This window comes from Bombina bombina, chromosome 7 (assembly GCF_027579735.1).
Source record: "Bombina bombina isolate aBomBom1 chromosome 7, aBomBom1.pri, whole genome shotgun sequence".
NCBI classification, from domain to species: domain Eukaryota; kingdom Metazoa; phylum Chordata; class Amphibia; order Anura; family Bombinatoridae; genus Bombina; species Bombina bombina.
This window is the reverse complement of record NC_069505.1, coordinates 164,726,822-164,752,678: the sequence shown is the minus strand read 5'-3', so window position 1 is coordinate 164,752,678 and position 25,857 is coordinate 164,726,822. Positions and strand designations below refer to the sequence as shown.

General features: G+C 38.1%; 1 protein-coding gene across 1 annotated transcript in view; it reads right to left on the bottom strand.

Annotated features, from left to right (window-relative positions):
• The window catches only part of ARL14EP (ADP ribosylation factor like GTPase 14 effector protein), a 63,754-nt gene extending 57,286 nt beyond the window's left edge, over nucleotides 1-6,468 (bottom strand). Inside the window, exon 1 of the mRNA XM_053688910.1 lies at nucleotides 6,352-6,468. Within this exon, the coding sequence (XP_053544885.1) occupies nucleotides 6,352-6,423 (72 nt within the window). The 5' untranslated portion in view covers nucleotides 6,424-6,468. The remainder of the gene's footprint in view (nucleotides 1-6,351) is intronic.
• Nucleotides 6,469-25,857: the final 19,389 nt, after the last annotated feature.

Here is a 25,857-nt window from a genome sequence, read left to right as displayed (position 1 = left end):
GCAAAGGGCAAGGCCTCTTTACAAAGAACCCTTTGTCAAACTCCTACCCTGATAGAGAGCATAGACACTACGCCCCAGAGCACTTTTCTTCATCTTCCCATTCTGACAGATCATTAATGTACAATTTTGAATTCACAGAAGTATTATTGCTTGCACATTTACAAATTTGATTCTTTAAAAAGTGATCTCTTAATTTTTGCTATTTTTTATCATGCATGTCACACATGGTTGATTTAGGGGATGGCAATGTGCAGACATTTTACCTCCTGTGAGTGTTTCTGTGGTTGTCTTTGTGCATTTGTTGGTGTCTCTATGAGTGTATGTATTTTTTTCTGTGGGTGTCTATGAAGGGATGTGTGCGCGTATGTCTGTTTTCTGTGGGTGTCTGTGAGGGTGTATGTGTGTTGTATTTGTGCATTTTCTGGGGTGTGAGCACGTGCCTGTGAGTGCGTAGGTCGCCTGTGTGCGTCCTCTCTGAGTGCGTAGGTCGCCTGTGTGCGTCCTCTGAGTGCGTAGGTCGCCTGTGTGCGTCCTCTCTGAGTGCGTAGGTCGCCTGTGTGCGTCCTCTCTGAGTGCGTAGGTCGCCTGTGTGCGTCCTCTCTGAGTGCGTAGGTCGCCTGTGTGCGTCCTCTCTGAGTGCGTAGGTCGCCTGTGTGCGTCCTCTCTGAGTGCGTAGGTCGCCTGTGTGCGTCCTCTCTGAGTGCGTAGGTCGCCTGTGTGCGTCCTCTCTGAGTGCGTAGGTCGCCTGTGTGCGTCCTCTCTGAGTGCGTAGGTCGCCTGTGTGCGTCCTCTCTGAGTGCGTAGGTCGCCTGTGTGCGTCCTCTCTGAGTGCGTAGGTCGCCTGTGTGCGTCCTCTCTGAGTGCGTAGGTCGCCTGTGTGCGTCCTCTCTGAGTGCGTAGGTCGCCTGTGTGCGTCCTCTCTGAGTGCGTAGGTCGCCTGTGTGCGTATGTCTGTGTGTGCGTCCTCTCTGAGTGCGTATGTCTGTGTGTGCGTCCTCTCTGAGTGCGTATGTCTGTGTGCGTCCTCTCTGAGTGCGTATGTCTGTGTGCGTTCTCTCTGAGTGCGTATGTCTGTGTGCGTTCTCTCTGAGTGCGTATGTCTGTGTGCGTTCTCTCTGAGTGCGTATGTCTGTGTGCGTTCTCTGTGAGTGCATATGTCTGTGTGCGTTCTCTGTGAGTGCGTATGTCTGTGTGCGTTCTCTGTGAGTGCGTATGTCTGTGTGCGTTCTCTGTGAGTGTGTATGTCTGTGTGCGTTCTCTGTGAGTGTGTATGTCTGTGTGCGTTCTCTGTGAGTGTGTATGTCTGTGTGCGTTCTCTGTGAGTGTGTATGTCTGTGTGCGTTCTCTGTGAGTGTGTATGTCTGTGTGCGTTCTCTGTGAGTGTGTATGTCTGTGTGCGTTCTGAGGCTGTCTCTGTGGGCGTTTCCTTGGGTGTATGTGCAAGTTTGTGTGTGTCCATTGTCTGTTCCTTTTTAGGACATTTTGACCTTACTACTGATCATTCACATCTTTCTACAGACTTTGAGAATAATGAGACCTTTCCGGAATTACCCAATCCACCACTTAACCTTTAAATTATTGTTTAGGCAGTTCAGGGCCCTTCCTTTCAGCCGCTGCATGCTGTTGTCGTCATATAGTTGGCATCTTCCGTGAAAAAAAAGTTTATCAGAACTCAGTATTTTGTCTTGTAAATCTCCTTTTTGACAAAACTGTAGTCTACCTCATTACTTGCCAGGTCAATGTAAACAAGTGCGAGTGTTTGTGTCTTTGTCTTAATGTGTTTGTGTGTTTCTTTGAGTGTGTGTTTCAGTATATGAGTGTGTCTGTATGTTACTACCTTTACAACATTTCCAAGTTTGACTACACTTAAGAAAAAAATGCATATACATTTTAGTCCCTTTGTCAAAAATTGCACATGTCAAATGTGGGGGGGGGGGCCTGATCAATGGTTAAAGGGACACTGTACCCAAATTTTTTCTTTTGTGATTCAGATAGAGCATGACATTTTAAGCAACTTTCTAATTTATTCCTATTATCAAATGTTCTTTATTCTCTTGGTATCTTTATTTGAAATGCAAGAATGTAAGTTTAGATGCCGGACCATTTTTGGTGAACAACCTAGGTTGTCCTTGCCGATTGGTGGATAAATTCATCCACCAATCAAAAACTGCTGTCCAGAGGTATGAACCAAGAAAAAAGCATAGATGCCTTCTTTTTCATATAAAGATAGCAAGAGAAAGAAGAAATATTGATAATAGGAGTAAATTAGAATGTTGCTTAAAATTGCATGCTCTATCTGAATCACGAAAGAAATTTTTTGGGTTCAGTTCCTTTAAGTATGGGGCCCCAAAATTTCTAGTGGTGGCCCTGGTCACGACTAACAGGCAGTTTCCTATTTTGAGTGCAGATATCTTGAATTCTTATGTCAGTTCTTGGAGTAGTAACACAATATCTACCACAAGCACCATTCCGTTTTGGGTTCAAATCATCCCCACAATCCATTTTTTTCTTAATATTCTTTACAGAACTACGTAATACACCTACAAGTTCAGCAATCTTGTACTGCAACATGTTTTTTTTGCCTTTAACAGGCTGACAATTTGACCGACTTTCTTTAAAGTGATGGTCAAGTATGACTAACTACATCTTGCGATCCTAATGTAACTAGCAAAATAATGTGACTTTCATTCATCATTTCGCCATATTCATTCTAGTTTGTGCGCTACCTTACTATATCCATCCTCCTCCCGTCGATTCTCCGCCATTGTTTTTTCTGCCGTCACGTGTTTTTATTATCCAATTACAGTACAGGCCACTCGGGGAATCAGCTCTAAGTAAAAACACCCTTATTCAATTCTGCGCATGCCCTAGCTCCGTAATCGCATCCTAATCTCCGTCTCACTGCGGTTACGGAGCTAGGGCATACGCAGAATTGAATAAGGGTGTTTTTACTTAGAGCTGATTCCCCGAGTGGCCTGTACTGTAATTGGATAATAAAAACACGTGACGGCAGAAAAAACAATGGCGGACAATCGACAGGAGGAGGATGGATATTAGTAAGGTAGGAAAATAATATAAGATAGCGCACAAACTAGAATGAATATGGCGAAATGATGAATGAAAGTCACATTATTTTGCTAGTTACATTAGGATCGCAAGATGTAGTTAGTCATACTTGACCATCACTTTAACAACAAGTCACTTTGTTTACCTATCTGTAAAAACATATACATTTGTTAATTTACCAAATTTTTTTGTAATATTATATCAAATTACACGTAACAATGTATTGCAGATGTTGCCAATTAAACATGGAATAAAAAAATGGTTACAAAATAAAAAGACAAAACAATCAACACTAATAAGAATACATATGAAATTAATATCAAAATTAGGATTTTTTTTAACCAATGGGTCTAATAATTTGGCAAGGTACTGTATAATTATAATACTTAGTGCACTAATAACACATTACAAGATGACATATATAACCCAGTTATAATAAAACATAATATTAGGACACACAAAGGCTTATTATAGTGTTTTGTCACTATGACTCACAATACCTTGTCACAATTTAAGTACACATGAGAGCATGGCAATGCATAATTTTTGATACTATACACAGAAGTGATGGTGGTGTATAATATTTGGTATTGGCATGTACATGCAAGTGAGCTAGATGGTAAAAAATACTTGGCATTTCTGCAAACGCAAGCTGGTACATAGAGAATATATGTTATTACTACACATACACAAGGGTGAATGGTGGTGTGTATTATTTGGTGTTACTATTATTCTATACAATGGCACACAGTGGTGTATTATACAGAGCGCTACGTTCACAAGGGCACACAATGTATTATACGGGGAGCTGCCTTCACAAGGGCACACAATGGTGTATTATACGGGGAGCTGCCTTCACAAGGGGACACAGTGGTGTATTATACGGGGATAAGATAATAGAGCATAAGGAGTCTCTAAATGAGGTGCGCAATTGATCGATAGCAACCAATCCTGGGTATCAAGATGATCTTGGGACAGCAGATCACTCAAACGGTCAGGCAGCACTCTTGGAAGTGGGAACAATGAGAAGAATCTGTGTGAGCAGAAAACAGAGGCGCCTTATGGGACAGTAACGTCCAACAACAGAAGAGCAGAGTAAGCAAAGCAGCCCAAAGCGGGGGTACTCACAAGTGTAGCGGCATAAACGTATGCCTCACAGCGCTGGACAGGACCTTTGGTCGCCCGACAAACACACTGAACCTGCAAGTGGAATCCAAGACCCAATCAGCAGCAACTTCCGGGACCACGTCACGATGGGAGATGTCTGCAGGTCCGTTGCTCCTCTCCCGCTCCAGTCAAACCTTTTAGAGCGGGAGGGGAGCAACGGACCTACAGACATCTCCCATCGTGACGTGGTCCCGCAAGTTGCTGCTGATTGGGTCTTGGATTTCACGTGCAGGTTCAGTGTGTTTGTCTGTCGGGCGACCAAAGGTCCCGTCCTGCACTGTGAGGCATACGTTTATGCTGCTACACTTGTGAGTACCCCCGCTTTGCTTACTCTGCTCTTCTGTTGTTGGACGATACTGTCCCATAAGGCGCCTCTATTATACGGGGAGCTGCCTTCACAAGGGCACACAGTGGTTTATTATACGGAGAGCTGCCTTCACAAGGGCACACAGTGGTGTATTATACAGGGAGCTGCCTTCACATGGGCACACAGTGATGTATTTTACGGGGAGCTGCCTTCACATGGGCACACAGTGATGTATTTTACGGGGAGCTGCCTTCACATGGGCACACAGTGATGTATTTTACGGGGAGCTGCCTTCACAAGGGAACACAGTGGTGTATTATATGGGGAACTGCCTTCACAAGGGAACACAGTGGTGTATTATATGGGGAGCTGCCTTCACATGGGCACACAGTGATGTATTTTACGGGGAGCTGCCTTCACAAGGGAACACAGTGGTGTATTATATGGGGAGCTGCCTTCACAAGGGAACACAGTGGTGTATTATATGGGGAACTGCCTTCACAAGGGAACACAGTGGTGTATTATATGGGGAACTGCCTTCACAAGGGAACACAGTGGTGTATTATACGGGGTGCTGCCTCCAGAAGGGCACACAGTGGTGTATTATACAGGGTGCAACCTTCACAAGGGTACTTAGTGGTGTATTACAGAGGGTACTGCCTTCATAAGTGCACACAATGTTCTATTATATGGGGTGCTGCATTCAAGATGGCACACTGGTGTATTATACGAGGGTGCCGTGTTCACAAGGGAACATAGTGGTGTATTATACAGGGTGCTGTCTTCACAAGGGCACACAGTAGTGTATTATAGAGGGTGCTGCCTTCACAGGGGCACAGAGTGGTGTATTATACAGGGTGCCACATTCTCAAAGGCACACAATGGTGTATTAAACAGGGTGCTGCATTCACAAGGGAACACTGGTGTTTTATAAGGGGTGCTGCATTCTCAATGACACATAGTTGTGTATTACACAGGGTACTTAACACAGGGCACTCCGCTTACACAAACTGGTGTATTATACAGAGCACTAAACTTACAAGGGTGCATATTGTTGTATTATACAGTGCACTAAGTTTGCAAGGGCACATAGAGATGTATTATACAGGGCATTTAACAAGGGAACATAGTGGTGTATTATACAGGGTACTAATTTTACAAGGACACATATGGGTGTTTTATAAAGGGTACTAGGCTTACAAGGGCACATAGGGGTGTATTATAAAGGGTACTAGGCTTACAAGGACACATAGGGGTGTATTATAAAGGGTACTAGGCTTACAAGGACACATAGGGGTGTATTATAAAGGGTACTAGGCTTACAAGGGCACATAGGGGTGTATTATACAGGGTACTAATTTTACAAGGACACATAGGGGTGTATTATAAAGGGTACTAGGCTTACAAGGGCACATAGGGGTGTATTATACAGGGTACTAATTTTACAAGGGCACATAGGGGGTGTATTATAAAGGGTACTAGGCTTACAAGGACACGTAGGGGTGTATAATTCTGGGTGCTGCATTCACAAAAAAACACTGGTGTATAATACCAGGTATCACTACAGGCATATCGCAATGCAGAATACCATTCACTCCAATATATGGTTGTCTGTGACTGCTTTAACTGAACTGTCTCTTGGGATAATTAAACACTCTCGAATTTAACCTGTCAGGATACTCAATTCCCATTTATTTGCGTAGGTTAACCCTTTACCTGCCAAACGAATCAAGCAACTTTTAGCAGTTAATGGGTTAATCATTCTGCACAATACCCTAGGTGACCGAGAGTAACCCCACCGCACGCCGTACCTTCCCCTGGGATTTCTTCTTGTGCTGCATAGTGCTGCCGCCACTTGCCCCAGACTCCCGCCTTCCCGCCATGCACAGCGTAACTACCGCCCACTGACGCAGCTACAAACAATGATCATAGAGCTGCTAAAAGAAGACGGCTAGAAGAGTGGCCAGTTTATCACCAGCTGGCTGCCTTTCCGTCTCATCTCTATGACTAGAGAGGGGAGTTCCGTTGCCATGTTAACAAGGTCCATGGTTTAAACGCAAGCGCAGAGCTCTCCATTCGGCGTTTAGGGAGTCGGGACAGTTCTTTTTTTTATCTTTATGGAAATTAAAGTTAGGGACTTCGTGTTTTAGCTGGAATTCTGAAAGTATTATCTATATATTAAAATTGTTATGGGAAACCGATGACCGTAACATAAAATATAGTTACTAAATAACAATGGCCAACAAGTCAGGATTGGTGGATGGACCATTGAAAAATAATTGCAACTAAATATTTTCAACCTGTGTAATAATTTGCATGATGTAAACAATGTATAAAGCGCCTAAAAAGGCTGGGTAATATCTCGCCCAATGTACTGACCAAATCAGGTAGCAGTTAAAAGCCCATAATAAATGAGATCGAAGTTTAAAAGCCCATAATAAATTGGTGGTGAATTAAAATAGAGTTAAAATATATTTAAAATATTAATTTATTACAGGTTATAATGACATTAAAAAAAGTATAAAAATAAAATGAACCGTGGTACAATGTAAATGAGATATATAAAATCCGGATCTAATAAGTTTCCATATACTGTCCAATGAATGTCCAATAAATTGTCCAATGGGTAAAGTCCAAGAAATGATAGTTATCCAATTAGTAAGAGTCACAAAAAGTTTTCTCCAAGTGTTGGCTATAACAAAGCTGATGTGATAAAGTCAAAAATTAAAAATGTAAAAAATATATGATGGGTGAAAAAATATATATGTATAAAAATTATATATGAAAAAATTAAAAAGGAAAATAAGTGAACATATATATATATATATATATATATATATATATATATATATATATATATATATATATATATATATATATATAGCAAAATTCAGTATCTGCACTCTCACCAAATCTCCACAACTGCCAGGGTGCTCTCAGGAGTATGTAGTAGATAAATGATTCAAAGCACTCGCTGGACTTCTGACAACAAAGACAAAATTTATTGTGATAGTGACGTTTCGGGACCAGACCTGTCCCTTCTTCTGACAGTCAAACACTGCAAAACTCAAACTTAAATAGACCATACAGACCCTCCCCTATAATGCTACCAATCACAGGTAAGCGTGTGCAAAAGTAAAGACCACACCAACAATAAGGTGTGGACAAGTGATAGTGTATCATGTGTAATTATGAAAGTGTATACCATAGAAACAACTAAAAGATCATTATAAGTATAATCCTCGTGTATCCTCATAACCATTGATCATAATAATCAAATTAGTACAAATTAAGTGCAAATTTGCATACTACATATTAAAGATTCACCCCTTCAAAGTGCTCAAAATGGATTCAACCACTATTCAGTGGAACCACCCCTCTTCATTGATAGGTGAAAATCTACAATCACCATTCAACTATATACTACGTTTATATGTATCATCAAAACAAAAGACCAAGCTATTGTTTTGCTGTACCTTCACAGCACCTAAATATATATATAATACAAAATCACAAAAACAAGTGGTAAAAAATGTAGTGGAAAAAATGGTAACAGAAAATTGAAAAAATATATTGAAAATGTGAGAAAAAAGTGAAAACAAAAAACACAATCCTCCAGAAGTGATCCTTGTTGTATCTTTAAATCTTATTTGATGAAGTGCCCTATAAAAAATAAAATAACATAGTGTAGATCATATAGATAAAATTACAATAATTAGAATTTTGCTTACCCACTGTCGACAAGTTTCGGCCCCTGTGAGGCCTTTTTCAAGACATCGGGGGCCGAAACGCGTCGACAGTGGGTAAGCAAAATTCTAATTATTGTAATTTTATCTCTATGATCTACACTATGTTATTTTATTTTTTATAGGAATTTCAGAAGTGTGGTGCACAGCTGCAATTGTCAGCCTTCTAATTGCCAAAAACCAAAGGCAAAGCTATGCATGCCTGCTGTTTAAGATCAAAGGGGACCCCAAAGAAGCTTTTACAACCAATTATCTTATGACTTCAGTATTTGTGTGTAAATCATTTTAGTGAGATCCCAAAGTTTGCAAAAAAGTTAAGTTTTATACAATTTTATTTTGTTGCCAAATAGTGACATCAAATATACCAAAATGGGCCTAGAAAATATATAGTTTTCAGAGGTAAAAAAAATAGCCAATTAGCATCATCAGTCGCAAAACTGAATTAAAGGGACATGAAACCCCAAAAAATTATTTCATGATTCAGAAAGAGAATACAATTTGAAACAACTTTCTAATTTACTTCTATTTATTATCTTATTTGTTTAATTTTCTTTGTATCATTTGTTGAAGGAGCAGAAATGCACTACTGGTTTCTAACTGAACAAATGGGTGAGCCAATGACAATCATTATATACAGTATATATATATATATATATATATATATATATGCATCCACCAATCAGCAGCTAGCACCTAGGTTCTTTGCTGCTCTTGAGCTTTCTAGATTAAAATAATAGAAGTAAATTGGAAAGTTGTTTAAAATTGTATTCTCTATCTGAATCATAAAATATTTTTTTTAGGTTTCATGTCCCTTTAAGCCCTTTGGGGGTTAAACACATAGACTTGGCGGGTCAGTAGTGATAAAATTATATGCTCTAGCAAATCAAAACATGCTATTTTTGCACTAAAATATATATTTAAACGGATTGGGAACACCTTATAATTACAAGATTGTATGCAAACTTGCAATAAATTAACATATAGGGTGACTTTGAAAAATGTTTTGAGTAGATTAACATCTTTCTTGCTGCAATTGTTTTTTGATTGGCAAACTTCTCCCACCAGTTTAGGGTTGCAATCTGTCCAGTAATGACCTAGACACTTCAGGATTTCCGAGTCAGGCCCGGACATGCAAATGTCCAGGTATGGTAGGAAACAGCCACAGCCAAAAAGGTGACATTGTGCTTTTGCAATATACTGCACATGCCTACTGTAATTTGTCTCTTGCATATGTGTCCTTATGTTGAAGTGGGTCTGTGTGTGTCTTTGTTTGTCTGTGTCTTTCTGTGTGTGTGAGTCTGTGTGTGAAAGAGTGAGTGTACGTGTGTGTGAGGGAGGGAGAAAGTGTGTATGAGAGAGAATGTGTGTGTGTGTCTTAGTGTGTGAGAGAGCATTAGTCTTTGTGTGAGTTTTTGCGAGTATGAACATGTTTGAGAATGTGTGTGAGATAGTAAGAGTGTGAATATTTATGTGCAAGTTTGTGTTTAGGTACTATTATACAAAGTGTGTACCCTGTAAAAACAAATTTGTTGTACACAGCAAAAGAGTGCTTGGGTTTGGCCTGAACTAAAAGTGGCAACCCTACACCAGTTGCCTTATGTGATGGAACCAATCAAGAATTTACTGGAGTAGACAAGGCAAGAAACGATTAATATGTTAGCAAAATATTCATTGTTTGGCAGTTCCTTATTTAATAATCTCTGCTGAAGACAGTAAGGAACCAATGTAAACGGGTTAGGCTTGTGAAGCCTGCCATGTACTCTTCCAGTTTTGAGAATTGGAACACTTCATTTTCATTCTTTTTAAAAACAGATGCGTAATGTTAGTGATATTTTAGGTGGATTCATCAGTTGCAATGAAGATGCGCTGTAACGATATGAAATGCAAATCCCCCCCGCTCTGCCACCCATTTTTAAAGTAAAATTTTCTGAGCTAACGGTGGGAATTGCTCTCCAATCATTGCTCTAGCTACAACAAAAGTGCCATATGGGGAGAACGCTGATTGGACAACAATTGAAACCGTTAGCTCACATAAAAATGTACTTTTTAAGTAGGCGGCGGAGCACGGGGTATTTAAATTTCATATCTATATTAAAATGTAAGTTATAGTGCATATTCATTACTACTGATGCATTAAAGGAACATGAAACCCACATTTTTCTTTCATGAATCGGATAGAGAATACAATTTTAAACAACATTCCAAAACAACATTCCAATTTACATCTATTATGTAATTTGCTTCATTCTTTAGATATCCTTTGTTGAAGAAATAGCAATGCACATGGGTGAGCCAATCACATGAGGCGTCTATGTGTAGCCACCAACCAGCAGCTACTGAGCCTATCTAGAAATGATTTTCAACAAAGAATATCAAGAGAATAAAGCAAATTAATGGCGCGATCCGATATACGGCGTAGTTTGCGGCGCAAGCAAGGGAACCCGCGTCGCCCGCAGTTTCAGCTCGCATCTCGAGCTATCCAATATACGGCGCCGTCAGATGCTAACGTGCCGTAAGTCGGATAAACCAGCGATGTCCAGAAATCTGCGCAAGTACAAATTTCTGGCGTCGCCAGTGACTTGCGCCACGTTAGAAACTGCCACCGCCTACAAAACCTGACTAAAGTATGAAATCACCCGCACTGTCTAACACGCCTCCTTAACATAGCCCGACACGTCTAACCCTCTATCCACTATCCCCCCTCACTAGCCTAACAATAAAATATGTATTAACCCCTAAACCGCCGCTCCCAAACCCCGTTGCAACCTAATAAAGTTATTAACCCCTAAACCGCCGCCAGCTATATTAAATCTATAACCCCCTAAAATGAGCCCCTAACACCGCCGCCATCTACCTTACCTACCCCCTAAAGTGAGCCCCTACCCCGCCGCTATCTATTTTAAAATTATTAACCCCTAATCTAATACCCCTACCCCGCCGCCATCTATATTAAATTATTTAACCCCTAAAATACTAAACTATCCCTACCACTAAACCTAAGTCTAACCCTACAAATAGCCCTGAAAAGGGCTTTTTGCGTGGCATTGCCCCAAAGTAACAGCTCTTTTGCCAGCCCTTAAAAGGGCTTTTTGCGGGGCATTCCCCAAAGAATTCAGCTCTTTTGCCAGCCCTTAAAAGGGCTTTTGGCGGGGCTTTGTCACAAAGTAAACTGCTCTTTTGCCTACAATCTACATCCCCCTACACCGCGGCCACCTATAATAAATGTATTAACCCCTAATCTAATCCCCCTACACCGCCGCCAGCTATATTAACTATATTAACCCTAATTATATTAGGGTTAATATAGTTATTATATTATATATATTAACTATATTAACCCTAATTATATTAGGGTTAATATAGTTAATATCGTTATTATATTATATATATATATTAAGTATAATAATCCTATCTAACTCTAACATGCTAACTAAACTCTTATTAAAATAAATCTAATATTAATATTATTAATTAAAATATTCCTATTTAAATCTAAATACTTACCTATAAAATAAACCCTAAGATAGCTACAATATAATTAATAATTACATTGTAGCTATGTTAGGGTTTATATTTATTTTACAGGTAAATTGTTAATTATTTTAACTAGGTATAATAGCTATTAAATAGTTATTAACTATTTAATAGCTACCTAGTTACAATAATTACCCAATTACCTGTAAAATAAATCCTAACCTAAGTTACAAATACACCTACACTATCAATAAATTAAATAAACTACAAATATCTATCTAAAAATACAATTAAATAAACTAAACTAAATTACAAAAAAAACCCCACTAAATTACAAAAAATAAAAAAAATTACAAGATTTTTAAGCTAATTACACCTATTCTAAGCCCCCTAATAAAATAATAAAGCCCCCCAAAATAAAAAAAAATTCCCTACCCTATTCTAAATTAAAAAAAGTTCAAAGCTCTTTTACCTTACCAGCCCTTAAAAGGGCCTTTTGTGGGGGCATGCCCCAAAGAAAACTGCTCTTTTGCCTGAAAAAAAAAACACAATACCACCCCCCAACATTACAACCCACCACCCACATACCCCTAATCTAACCCAAACCCCCCTTAAATAAACCTAACACTACCCCCCTGAAGATCTCCCTACCTTGTCTTCACCACACCGGGCCGAACTCCTCATCCGGTCCGGGCGATGTCTTTATCCAAGCGGCAGCAAAGTCTTCTTCCATCCGCAGCATCTTCCATCAAACGGCATCTTCAATCTTCATTCGTCGCTCCTCCGACGCGGAGCATCCATCCCGGCCGACGACTGAACCACGAATGAGGTACCGTTAAATGACGTCATCCAAGATGGCGTCCGTCGAATTCCGATTGGCTGATAGGATTCTATCAGCCAATCGGAATTAAGGTAGAAAAATCTGATTGGCTGATTGAATCAGATAATCAGATTCAAGTTCAATCTGATTGGCTGATTGGTTCAGCCAATCGGATTGAACTTGAATCTGATTTTTGTAATTTTAATTGTATTTTTAGATAGATATTTGTAGTTTATTTAATTTATTGATAGTGTAGGTGTATTTGTAACTTAGGTTAGGATTTATTTTACAGGTAATTGGGTAATTATTTTAACTAGGTAGCTATTAAATAGTTAATAACTATGGAGAAGGAGGCAAGTAAATAATAACAGTATACTGCAAAATTGTTTTAACTACACAGAGTTAAAGGGATATGAAAGTCAAAATTAAACTTGCATGATTCAGTTAGAGCTGGTCATTTTAAGAAACTTTTAAATTAACTTCTTTTTTCAAATATGCTTCGTTCTCTTAGTATCCCTTGTTAAAAAATGAATACGCACATTATCATACACTAGTGGGAGCTGCTGCTAATTGGTGCCTGCACACATTTGTCTTTTGTGATTGGCTAAATAGATATGTTCAGCTTTCTGTCAGTAGTGCAATGCTGTCCCTTCAGCAATGGATAACAAGAGAATGAAGAACATTTGATAATATAATTAAATTGGAAAGTTGTTTAAATTGTATGTTCTATCTGAACACGTTTCTCAACCCCAACTGGGTCGTTTTTATCTGATGAAACGACCCAGTTGGTGTTGAGAAACGCGTCATAACATTAAAGCTATTATATTTATGAAGTTGTCTGTGTTGTGCTACTCCAACACCAATAGAACAACACACAGAAAGATTTGACCTTTTGTAGCAATTGAAGTCCAGTTACTAGGAGGCATACATCAAGCTGGAACCGGGAAAAGAACCCTTGGAACTTGGTTTCCACAGTGTACTAGCCACTGCTAAGTGCTAGCCAGCTTTCACGCACTGGTCATAGCACAGTGCTACACCATCTGGTAAGCATATTACTTACTTTCATCTGTACCTGCATTTCCAGACGGTATCACGCTATTGTGGCACCCTCTCTCTACCCTTTGTATTCCAACAGCTGTCCTACACTCTCTGGGATCAAGAGGAGCAGCCTGACCCACTACACGAAAAAGAAGGATACTTCCATCCCTTCAATTTACCATTATTATATGGACACATCCCAGAACTGATACGGTAGACCCGTTTCATTAGACTTACAAGTACATTATTTTTTTGACATTTTATATTTTTTTCTTTCATATTATGAGCGCGCTTTTCTATCCCTTCACTGGGATACGATCATTTCTTTGTGTATCCTTGCCTGAGAGTGCTATAGCGTTGAATTGTGCGAATGCTCAACATTTATTTAGTGAGATCTGAAACATTGTATTGAGGATAACATCGGCCGCAATATTGTATAAGGCAATTGAGTTTTTTGGGTTTTTTTCGACTGGTGCGATTTTCTAAACGCTGATTTTAAAAACATAATTTTCTCAATCGATCGAGCAGCTGCTGTCTATATCAATTTTTCAACCTGTACAGCAAAGTAAATTAAAGATGGATATCGTTATTGTTTTGAATGATGATAAATAAAACCATATCTAAATAAGCAATAACTGAAAGTCTATACTCACTAAAATTATAAATATTATATGCAATTGTTGTGCAAAAAATAAGTATAGAGTAATATTTAAATTAGTAGGAAATAGTGCGATGACAATAAACATATAATTTCTAAATAATTTGGATATTATAATAAAAGATATCCGATAAAGTAAGTTATATAGATTGTTATATTAGCTAAATACTTACATAGACTATTGCTCGTTATGTACAGGATATAGAATCTCGCATCACTCAGAAGCAGACAAATTTAGAATCTCCGTTAGTATTCTGTCTCCAAAATAAGCTGCACTTAGAATGAACACAAAGTATACAATACATTAGATACAATGTATTGCATTCATAAAGACACGCATGTGCTGAACGAAGCACAAAGATTGACATGCCAATGCTCTGACGTGGAGAGGGGAGGTTCAGCGCTGTCGCCGGGATGAAGATAATAACCGGAAGTAATGCCGGGGGAGGAGCAAGCAGAGGTAACGCTCTGTAAGTAAAATACTAATTTATTAGATATAGGAATAACGGAATTAACAAAAAACTTGGTGATTTATGTTATAAGTACTTGATGATTAATAATTGATTGCTTAATTAGTGAAAATTTACCATCACTTTAACTTGGTAACATAAATGTATTATTAAATAAATAGATCAATATTTCTATGTTCTAAACAGACCACTTTCATAAGTTTTATGGAGACAAACATTGCAGTCAGTAAATTCAGAGGCAGATCTGAAGGGGATTTATCGTGTCCATGGAGACCAACTTTTCTCAGCTAAAAATAGATAACTAAGACTTTAATCCAAGCTTCCCCTGTTAAAATGGTTTAGAACAGAGATTTGCACTGTCCTTACAAGACATATATTTACAAAAAATAAAGCAAATTTATTTTATAAAAGGCATTAACATACAAAGGTATTATGAGTTATGTTGATATATTGTGCCAGTTAAACACTTCTGCCCTGCGCTCAGAAATTTTTATAAACTTAATATCGGTTTCCTTTTCAGGGATCAGAATATCTGGCTATATGTTTATTTAGTCCATGAAGCACTAACCAATATCCTTATAAAAATAATTGCCGATATCAGGACTCAAATTTTCAAGCCCTAAGCAACTAGCCAGCACAAAATGGTACTCACCACTTTTGATCCCACCCAATACCCACCCATACCCACTAAGCCCCCTCTTTGCATATGTTTAGCCAATGTGAAACACCTTATTGTGCATTCATTTTTTTAATATTGTTTTCGTTTTATGCCATAGATTATATAATGCTACATACAGTAATAAATTAACAAAAATAAGTGCATAGCAGTTAGCAACATCAACTAGGGTTCTGGGGAAGACAACGGCTGGACAGAAAAAGGAAGTTGTTAAACTGAGAGAAAGCAGAGAGTGTTGACATTAAAGGGATAGGAAAGTCAAAATTAAACGTGCATGATTCAGATAGAGCAAGTCATTTTAAGACACTTTTAAATTCACTTCTATTTTCAAATGTGCTTTGTTCTCTTGGGCCTAGATTTGGAGTTCGGCGGTAAATGGGCTGCTAACGCTCCGCGGGCTTTTTTCTGGCCGCACCATAAATTTAACTCTGGTATCGAGAGTTCAAACAAATGCTGCGTTAGGCTCCAAAAAAGGAGCGTAGAGCATTTTTACCGCAAATGCAACTCTCGATACCAGAGTTGCTTACGGACGCGGCCGGCCTCAAAAACGTGCTCGTGCACGATTCCCCCATAGGAAACAATGGGGCTGTTTGAGCTTAAAAAAAACCTAACACCTGCAAAAAAGCAGCGTTCAGCTCCTAACGCAGCCCCATTGTTTCCTATGGGGAAACACTTCCTACGTCTGCACCTAACACCCTAACATGTACCCCGAGTCTAAACACCCCTAACCTTACACTTATTAACCCCTAATCTGCCGCCCCCGCTATCGCTGACCCCTGCATATTTTTTTAAACCCCTAATCTGCCGCTCCGTAAACCGCCGCAACCTACGTTATCCCTATGTACCCCTAATCTGCTGCCCTAACATCGCCGACCCCTATATTATATTTATTAACCCCTAATCTGCCCCCCTCAACGTCGCCGACACCTGCCTACACTTATTAACCCCTAATCTGCCGAGCGGACCTGAGCGCTACTATAATAAAGTTATTAACCCCTAATCCGCCTCACTAACCCTATCATAAATAGTATTAACCCCTAATCTGCCCTCCCTAACATCGCCGACACCTACCTTCAATTATTAACCCCTAATCTGCCGACCGGAGCTCACCGCTATTCTAATAAATGTATTAACCCCTAAAGCTAAGTCTAACCCTAACACTAACACCCCCCTAAGTTAAATATAATTTTTATCTAACGAAATAAATTAACTCTTATTAAATAAATGATTCCTATTTAAAGCTAAATACTTACCTGTAAAATACATCCTAATATAGCTACAATATAAATTATAATTATATTATAGCTATTTTAGGATTAATATTTATTTTACAGGCAACTTTGTAATTATTTTAACCAGGTACAATAGCTATTAAATAGTTAAGAACTATTTAATAGTTACCTAGTTAAAATAATAACAAAATTACCTGTAAAATAAGTCCTAACCTAAGTTATAATTAAACCTAACACTACCCTATCAATAAAATAATTAAATAAACTACCTACAATTACCTACAATTAACCTAACACTACACTATCAATAAATTAATTAAACACAATTCCTACAAATAAATACAATTAAATAAACTAGCTAAAGTACAAAAAATAAAAAAGATCTAAGTTACAGAAAATAAAAAAATATTTACAAACATAATAAAAATATTACAACAATTTTAAACTAATTACACCTACTCTAAGCCCCCTAATAAAATAACAAAGCCCCCCAAAATAAAAAATTCCCTACCCTATTCTAAATTAAAAAAGTTACAAGCTCTTTTACCTTACCAGCCCTGAACAGGGCCCTTTGCGGGGCATGCCCCAAGAATTTCAGCTCTTTTGCCTGTAAAAAAAACACATACAATACCCCCCCCCAACATTACAACCCACCACCCACATACCCCTAATCTAACCCAAACCCCCCTTAAATAAACCTAACAATAAGCCCCTGAAGATCTTCCTACCTTGTCTTCACCATACCAGGTTCACCGATCCGTCCTGAAGAGCTCCTCCGATGTCCTGATCCAAGCCCAAGCGGGGGCTGAAGAGGTCCATGATCCGGTCAAAGTCTTCATCCAAGCGGGGCAGAAGAGGATCTTCCATCCGATTGAAGTCATCATCCAGGCGGCATCTTCGATCTTCTTCCATCCGGAGCGAAGCGGCAGGATCCTGAAGACATCCAGCGCGGAACATCCATCCGGACCGACGACTGAACGACGAATGACTGTTCCTTTAAGGGACGTCATCCAAGATGGCGTCCCTCGAATTCCGATTGGCTGATAGGATTCTATCAGCCAATCGGAATTAAGGTAGGAATTTTCTGATTGGCTGATGGAATCAGCCAATCAGAATCTAGTTCAATCCGATTGGCCGATCCAATCAGCCAATCAGATTGAGCTCGCATTCTATTGGCTGATCGGAAAAGCCAATAGAATGCAAGCTCAATCTGATTGGCTGATTGGATCAGCCAATCGGATTGAACTTGATTCTGATTGGCTGATTCCATCAGCCAATCAGAAAATTCCTACCTTAATTCCGATTGGCTGATAGAATCCTATCAGCCAATCGGAATTCGAGGGACGCCATCTTGGATGACGTCCCTTAAAGGAACAGTCATTCGTCGTTCAGTCGTCGGTCCGGATGGATGTTCCGCGCTGGATGTCTTCAGGATCCTGCCGCTTCGCTCCGGATGGAAGAAGATCGAAGATGCCGCCTGGATGATGACTTCAATCGGATGGAAGATCCTCTTCTGCCCCGCTTGGATGAAGACTTTGACCGGATCATGGACCTCTTCAGCCCCCGCTTGGGCTTGGATCAGGACATCGGAGGAGCTCTTCAGGACGGATCGGTGAACCTGGTATGGTGAAGACAAGGTAGGAAGATCTTCAGGGGCTTAGTGTTAGGTTTATTTAAGGGGGGTTTGGGTTAGATTAGGGGTATGTGGGTGGTGGGTTGTAATGTTGGGGGGGGTATTGTATGTGTTTTTTTTACAGGCAAAAGAGCTGAAATTCTTGGGGCATGCCCCGCAAAGGGCCCTGTTCAGGGCTGGTAAGGTAAAAGAGCTTGTAACTTTTTTAATTTAGAATAGGGTAGGGAATTTTTTATTTTGGGGGGCTTTGTTATTTTATTAGGGGGCTTAGAGTAGGTGTAATTAGTTTAAAATTGTTGTAATATTTTTATTATGTTTGTAAATATTTTTTTATTTTCTGTAACTTAGATCTTTTTTATTTTTTGTACTTTAGCTAGTTTATTTAATTGTATTTATTTGTAGGAATTGTGTTTAATTAATTTATTGATAGTGTAGTGTTAGGTTAATTGTAGGTAATTGTAGGTAGTTTATTTAATTATTTTATTGATAGGGTAGTGTTAGGTTTAATTATAACTTAGGTTAGGATTTATTTTACAGGTAAATTTGTTATTATTTTAACTAGGTAACTATTAAATAGTTCTTAACTATTTAATAGCTATTGTACCTGGTTAAAATAATAACAAAGTTGCCTGTAAAATAAATATTAATCCTAAAATAGCTATAATATAATTATAATTTATATTGTAGCTATATTAGGATTTATTTTACAGGTAAGTATTTAGCTTTAAATAGGAATCATTTATTTAATAAGAGTTAATTTATTTCGTTAGATAAAAATTATATTTAACTTAGGGGGGTGTTAGTGTTAGGGTTAGACTTAGCTTTAGGGGTTAATACATTTATTAGAATAGCGGTGAGCTCCGGTCGGCAGATTAGGGGTTAATAATTGAAGGTAGGTGTCGGCGATGTTAGGGAGGGCAGATTAGGGGTTAATACTATTTATGATAGGGTTAGTGAGGCGGGTTAGGGGTTAATAACTTTATTATAGTAGCGCTCAGGTCCGCTCGGCAGATTAGGGGTTAATAAGTGTAGGCAGGTGTCGGCGACGTTGAGGGGGGCAGATTAGGGGTTAATAAATATAATATAGGGGTCGGCGATGTTAGGGGCAGCAGATTAGGGGTACATAGGGATAACGTAGGTGGCGGCGATTTGCGGTCGGAAGATTAGGGGTTAATTATTTTAAGTAGCTGTCGGCGACGTTGTGGGGGGCAAGTTAGGGGTTAATAAATGTAATACAGGGGTCGGCGGGGTTAGGGGCAGCAGATTAGGGGTACATAAATATAACGTAGGTGGCGGTCGGCAGATTAGGGGTTAAAAATTTTAATCGAGTGGCGGCGGTGTGGGGGGAGCTCGGTTTAGGGGTACATAGGTAGTTTATGGGTGTTAGTGTACTTTAGGGTACAGTAGTTAAGAGCTTTATAAACCGGCGTTAGCCAGAAAGCTCTTAACTCCTGCTATTTTCAGGCGGCTGGAATTTTGTCGTTAGAGCTCTAACGCTCACTTCAGAAACGACTCTAAATACCAGCGTTAGAAAGATCCCATTGAAAAGATAGGCTACGCAAATGGCGTAGGGGGATCTGCGGTATGGAAAAGTCGCGGCTGAAAAGTGAGCGTTAGACCCTTTAATCACTGACTCCAAATACCAGCGGGCGGCCAAAACCAGCGTTAGGAGCCTCTAACGCTGGTTTTGACGGCTACCGCCGAACTCCAAATCTAGGCCTTAGTATCCCTTGTTAAAAAATGAATACGCACATATCATACACTAGTGGGAGCTGCTGCTAATTGGTGCCTGCACACATTTGTCTTGTGATCCTGTCAGTAGTGCAATGCTGTCCCTTCAGCAATGGATAACAAGAGAATGAAGAAAATGTGATTATAGAATTAAATTGGGAAGTTGTTTAAAATTGTATGTTCTATCTGAATAAATAAAAAAAAACAAACATTTTTGGGTTTACTGACTCTTTAATATGAGGTGATAGCAGAATTGGAAAATATGGTTTTAAAATTATCATCTATCTTTCTCCACTCCCTCCTCTCTTCAATCTCTGTTTTACCCCCTCTCTTCTCTCTCAGGTCATATCTCTCTTCTCTCTCAAATCTCTTCACTGTTTTTTTTCCTCCCCTTTTCTTAAAGGGACAGTCAAGTCCAAAATAAACTTTAATTATTCAAATAGGGCATGTAATTTTAAACAACTTTCCAATTTACTTTTATCACCAATTTTGCTTTGTTCTTTTGGTATTCTTAGTTGAAAGCTAAACCAAGGTAGGCTCATATGCTAATTTCTTAGACCTTGAAGGTCACCTCTTATGTGAATGCATTTTTACAGTTTTTCCCCACTAGAGGGCAAAAGTTCATGTGTGTCATATAGATAACATTGAGCTCACACATGTGAAGTTACCTGGGAGTAAGCACTGATTGGCTAAAATAAATGTCTGTCAAAAGAACTGAAATAAGGGGGCAGTTTTCAGAGGCTTAGATACAAGGTAATTACAGAGGTAAAACGTATTATTATAACTGTTTTTGTTATGCAAAACTGAGGAATGGGTAATACAAGGATTATCTATCTTTTTAAACAACAAAAATTCTGGTGTTGTCTGTCCCTTTAACACTATCTCCACTTTCACTTTTCCTCTCCAATCTCTCTCTGCCCCTGTTTACCCTCTCAGAAGTAACAGTTTAAAGGGACACTGTAGCCAAAAAAATTATTTTGTGATTCAGATAGAGCATGCAATTTTAAGTAACTTTCTAATTTACTCCTATTATCAAATTGTCTTCATTTTCTTGTTATGTTTATTTGAAAGCAAGCATGTAAGTTTAGATGCCGGCCCATTTTAGGTGAACAACCTGGGTTGTCCTTGCTGATTGGACAGCACCTTTAAACAAGTGCTGTCCATGGTTCTGAACCCACAATTTGCTGGCTCCTTAGCTGAGATGCCTTCTTTTCAAATAAAGATTGCAAGAGAATGAAGAAAAATTGATAATAGAAGTAAATTAGAAAGTTGCTTACAATTACATGCTCTATCTGAATCATGAAAGAAAAAATTTGGGTTCAGTGTCCCTTTAAGCTTTAACGGGGTCCTTATAGCCCTAGAGGAATAACATATCCTTGCCTTTTTATGGATATATAATATTCCTTTAGATATTATTTGTAGACATTCACTCACTAACTTTCACTCGCCAATGTTAAATTTCCACTAGTCAATGGCTAGTGGGCTAGTGGAAATTTTGAGCCCTGGCAAATACAATAATGACAAATACAGTATTTATAAATACTCCACTTCAGGAATGCTGGGTCCTACATACAGCTCTCTGATGTGTACTTTAGGTTTACTATGGGTGTTGACTCTTAGCCTCCCTCCCCCCATCTAGAACCTTTGTAGTTTTTTTTGGTCTTTAGCTGCTAGTAAACTTGTAAAGGACCATTGAACACACTAAAATTGCATAATTAACAATTGGATATCAAGGGCGCAATTACATATGTGGCGTCGCCCGCAAAAGCCGGCGTTGCCAGTTTTTAGTCGGGTATTGCTATTACATATAGGGTGCCGTATATAAATCCAGCGAGTATATTTCACCTGTCACCTGCTAATTTTACTCCCATAAACTAACATAGAACCGCATCGCAAGTCGGTATCAAATATTCAGTGCAAGGACTTACGCAGCGAAAATGGAGAAATTTTACTCCATTTTCACCTCGCCACACATAGGCAGGTGCAGCAAGCCTTGCCCTGAATATATGAGCACCGAAACTCTCTGGAAGTTCTAACTAACACCTAAAGCATGCACAATATCTACCTGTCAACCATCATCCCCCCACCGCAATATCTAATAAAATATATTAACCCCTAATCCACCACATAGCAAACTACCTAATACATTTATTAACCCCTAATCCGCCATTCACCCACATTGCAAATCTACCTTAAAAAATTATTAGCCCCTTATCCGCCATTCACCTACATTGCAAATCTACCTAATAAACGTATTAACCCCTAATCTGCCATTCACCCACATCGTAAATATACCTAATAAATGTATTAAACCCTAATCCGCCATACCAAACATAGCAAAGTAACTAATTAACCTATTAACCCCTAAACCACCATTCCTCCACAACGCATTAAACCTTATTACATTATTAACCCCTAAAACGCCAAACCCCCACATCCCAATAAACCTAATTAAGCTATTAACTCCTAAACCGCAAACCCCCCACAATGCAAATAACTAATTTAATTACTAAGCCCCATAACCTAACACTCCCTAAATTAAAAAGGACACTGAACTATATCCCAAAAGATAACTTGTATCTATATCAAATACAAGCCTAAGGGAATAAATGATGTGTTTAACTTTTCTTCAAATCAGGGTGGCTGTTTTTATTCAGAGGTTAATCAGGTGTAGTAAATGTATACGAAAGAATATAAAGTTCCAATAGCTCCTGTAACCCCTATTTCTTCACAGCCCCTGTGATATTCAGTCAGTATAAATAGTCCCACTAAGTATATATGTGGCAACAGCCTCAACAGTGAAAGCTCTAGATATGACACCAGTTCACACATTATACCATCTGTTAAAGTAAAAACAAAAAATGAAAAGTTTTATCCTGTTCAAATGAGGGGTGACCTAATAGAAGCATTTCATACAATAGTGGAAAAAGAACTAACTGAGCTACATCAGAACACATACAAGAACAATAAAAGAAAGAAAATCAAGGGTGATAATCTTAGTAAACTAGAAAGAATGGCTCTCAATAAGCTAAAAAGTAATGACAATCTTGTCATTACTAGTTCAGATAAGGGAGGCTCTGTAGTGGTCCAAAACAGAGACTGCTATATTAAGGAAGCCATAAAAAAACTTGAAGATGCCGATACTTATAGTAGACTTAGTTTTAATCCAACCATAAAATTTCAACAAGACCTTGAGAAATTTTTAAACCAATCAGTACATAGAGGATTTATTACAAAAATCACAGCAGATAACCTTAAAGTGACCCATCCACAGATTTTAGTTTTTAAGCATATACCTAAAATACATAAAGACCCAAAATTTCCCCCTGGCAGGCCTATCATTTCTGGCATTGGCACACTAGGGGAGAAATTAGGTGCTTTTGTAGATGAACATTTACAATCTATCGTTAGTTCTACACCTGGTCATGTCAGAGACACCAAACATCTCCTGAATATGCTTGAACAGGTTGAATTGGATGACAACTGTATCCTTGTCTCTATTGATGTCTCTTCTCTGTATTCTTGCATCCCCCATAACCAAGGGTGTTATGCACTTTATCACATGCTGAGAAGACACACCAATTATGAATTGGATTACATTGAATTTCTCATTGAGACAGTAGGTTATCTTTTAACTCATAACTATTTTTTGTTTTTGGGACAATATTATTTGCAAAAATGTGGAACAGCGATGGGGGCAAAATTTGCCCCCTCATATGCAAACTTATACCTAAGTTTTTTTGAATTGATTAAAATTTATACCAATACAAATCCATTTAAATCATGCATAAAAGCATATTTTAGGTACATAGATGATCTGTTGGTAATTTGGAATGGTACTGACACACAATTACAATGTTTTTTGGAATACATAAATGATAACAACATGAACCTTAAATTTACACACAGCAGTTCTAAGACCCAATTAGCCTTTTTGGATATTCTGCTTAAAGTCCATGCAAATAAAATAGAGACTGAAACTTATCGAAAGCCAACAGCAGGAAATACCATTCTTAGGGCAAATTCACATCACCCTGAACACTTAAAAAGAGGGATTCCTAAGGGCCAATATATGTGCCTTCGTAGGAACTGCTCTAATATATCACAGTACAAACAACAGGCTGATGATCTTACGCAAAGATTAGCAGCCAGAGGTTACAAAAAGAACACACTAACAAACATATCAAATGAAGTCCTATCTATGGATAGAAAAGTACTTCTGGCAGATAAGGTAAAAAAAACGGACTTTTCAGGATCAACAGTAGCCTTTTCAACAAAATACAGTAGCCAATACCAACAAATTTGCTCAGTAATAAGAAAAAACTTAGTTATATTAGAAAAAGACAAACTTCTTGATAGTAGTACCTTAAACAACATAAAATTTGTATCTAGAAAAGCAAGAAATATTGGTAATAGTCTAAAGAGACATTTTGACAAAAAAATTGATAATGTACAGAGAACTTGGTTAGAACCAAGATTGTTTTTTTTTTTAAATGTGGCACCAATCCATGCAAGTCATGTGAATACGCTGAAGTTGAATCCTCTTTTTCATCTAACCATACTGGTGAAACATTTAAATTAAAATACAATTTGACATGTAATTCAATTTTTGTGGTATATCTAATCACCTGTAAACTATGTAAAAAAACAATATACAGGTTGTACTTCTCGTATGCTCAAAGATCGAATAAGGGAGCACCTTTTATCTTTATCAGATAAGGAGACTAAGACACCGGTAGCTAAGCACTTTAGATCACATTGTGATAAACCACATAAATATTTTTCATTTAAGGCCATTGACCATGTTCCCAAAATAAATACTGGAGGAAATAGACATGATAAAATAAATAAATGTGAAACCTTCTGGATATTCACATTACAAACAGGAGCGCCAATAGGTATAAATGAAAAATCAGATATAAAATTATTCACAGGATAATAACAATAACACAGAGGTAATTTTTAACATCACAAACCTTATTCACTCTACACATTTATTCAAAGGTTTTTTTCACCATGTTTTTTTCACAATATTTTATTTACATGTTTAGTTAGTTATAGTCTGCATTCACTTGTAAAAAAATGTTTCAATATGGCTTTTACTCTAGGATCTACACAGTATTGATCCAACAAAAACACAATAGAGTTGAAATCATTCACACCAATTACTTTATTTCATTATGGAAATACACTTTCTCACTTCTTTTTTCAGCACGAACACACATTTCTAGCTAAGATACACACAAAAGGAGATATTAATACAATAAACCACTTTTATATTATTTTGGTTATTTATCTTTAGCGATATGGAAATATTTTTCTTGGTTCCCACTGGTAGTTATTTAGTAAACCAGTCTTAATTAATACAATAAACCACTTTTATATTATTTTGGTATTTATCTTTAGCGATATGGAAATATTTTTCTTGGTTCCCACTGGTAGTTATTCAGTAAACCAGTATTCCTTGATGCAATAGAGCAAATTAATTTGTCAAATATATTTATCTATAAGGGATTCATTCCAAGTATTTTAGCTGTACTAAGTTATTTCTGCACTTCACGGATTACGTCCCTTTACAGGTCAGACTAACAAGGATAGTAACCACAGAAGTTAAAGAATATTAAGGATACATCCTCAAAATGTCACAGCATATATATCTGGTGTATTTCGTTACAACTAGATATAATTTTGAAGATGCTGAAACGCATAATAGGTTGCTATTGTCAATATTTTTTTTTAGCATTCTCCCAATAACATTACAAATAATGACACCAAAGTTATATACTGTATATTTATATACATTTTCTGTAGATCTACAGTCATATTTAATTGACATTGT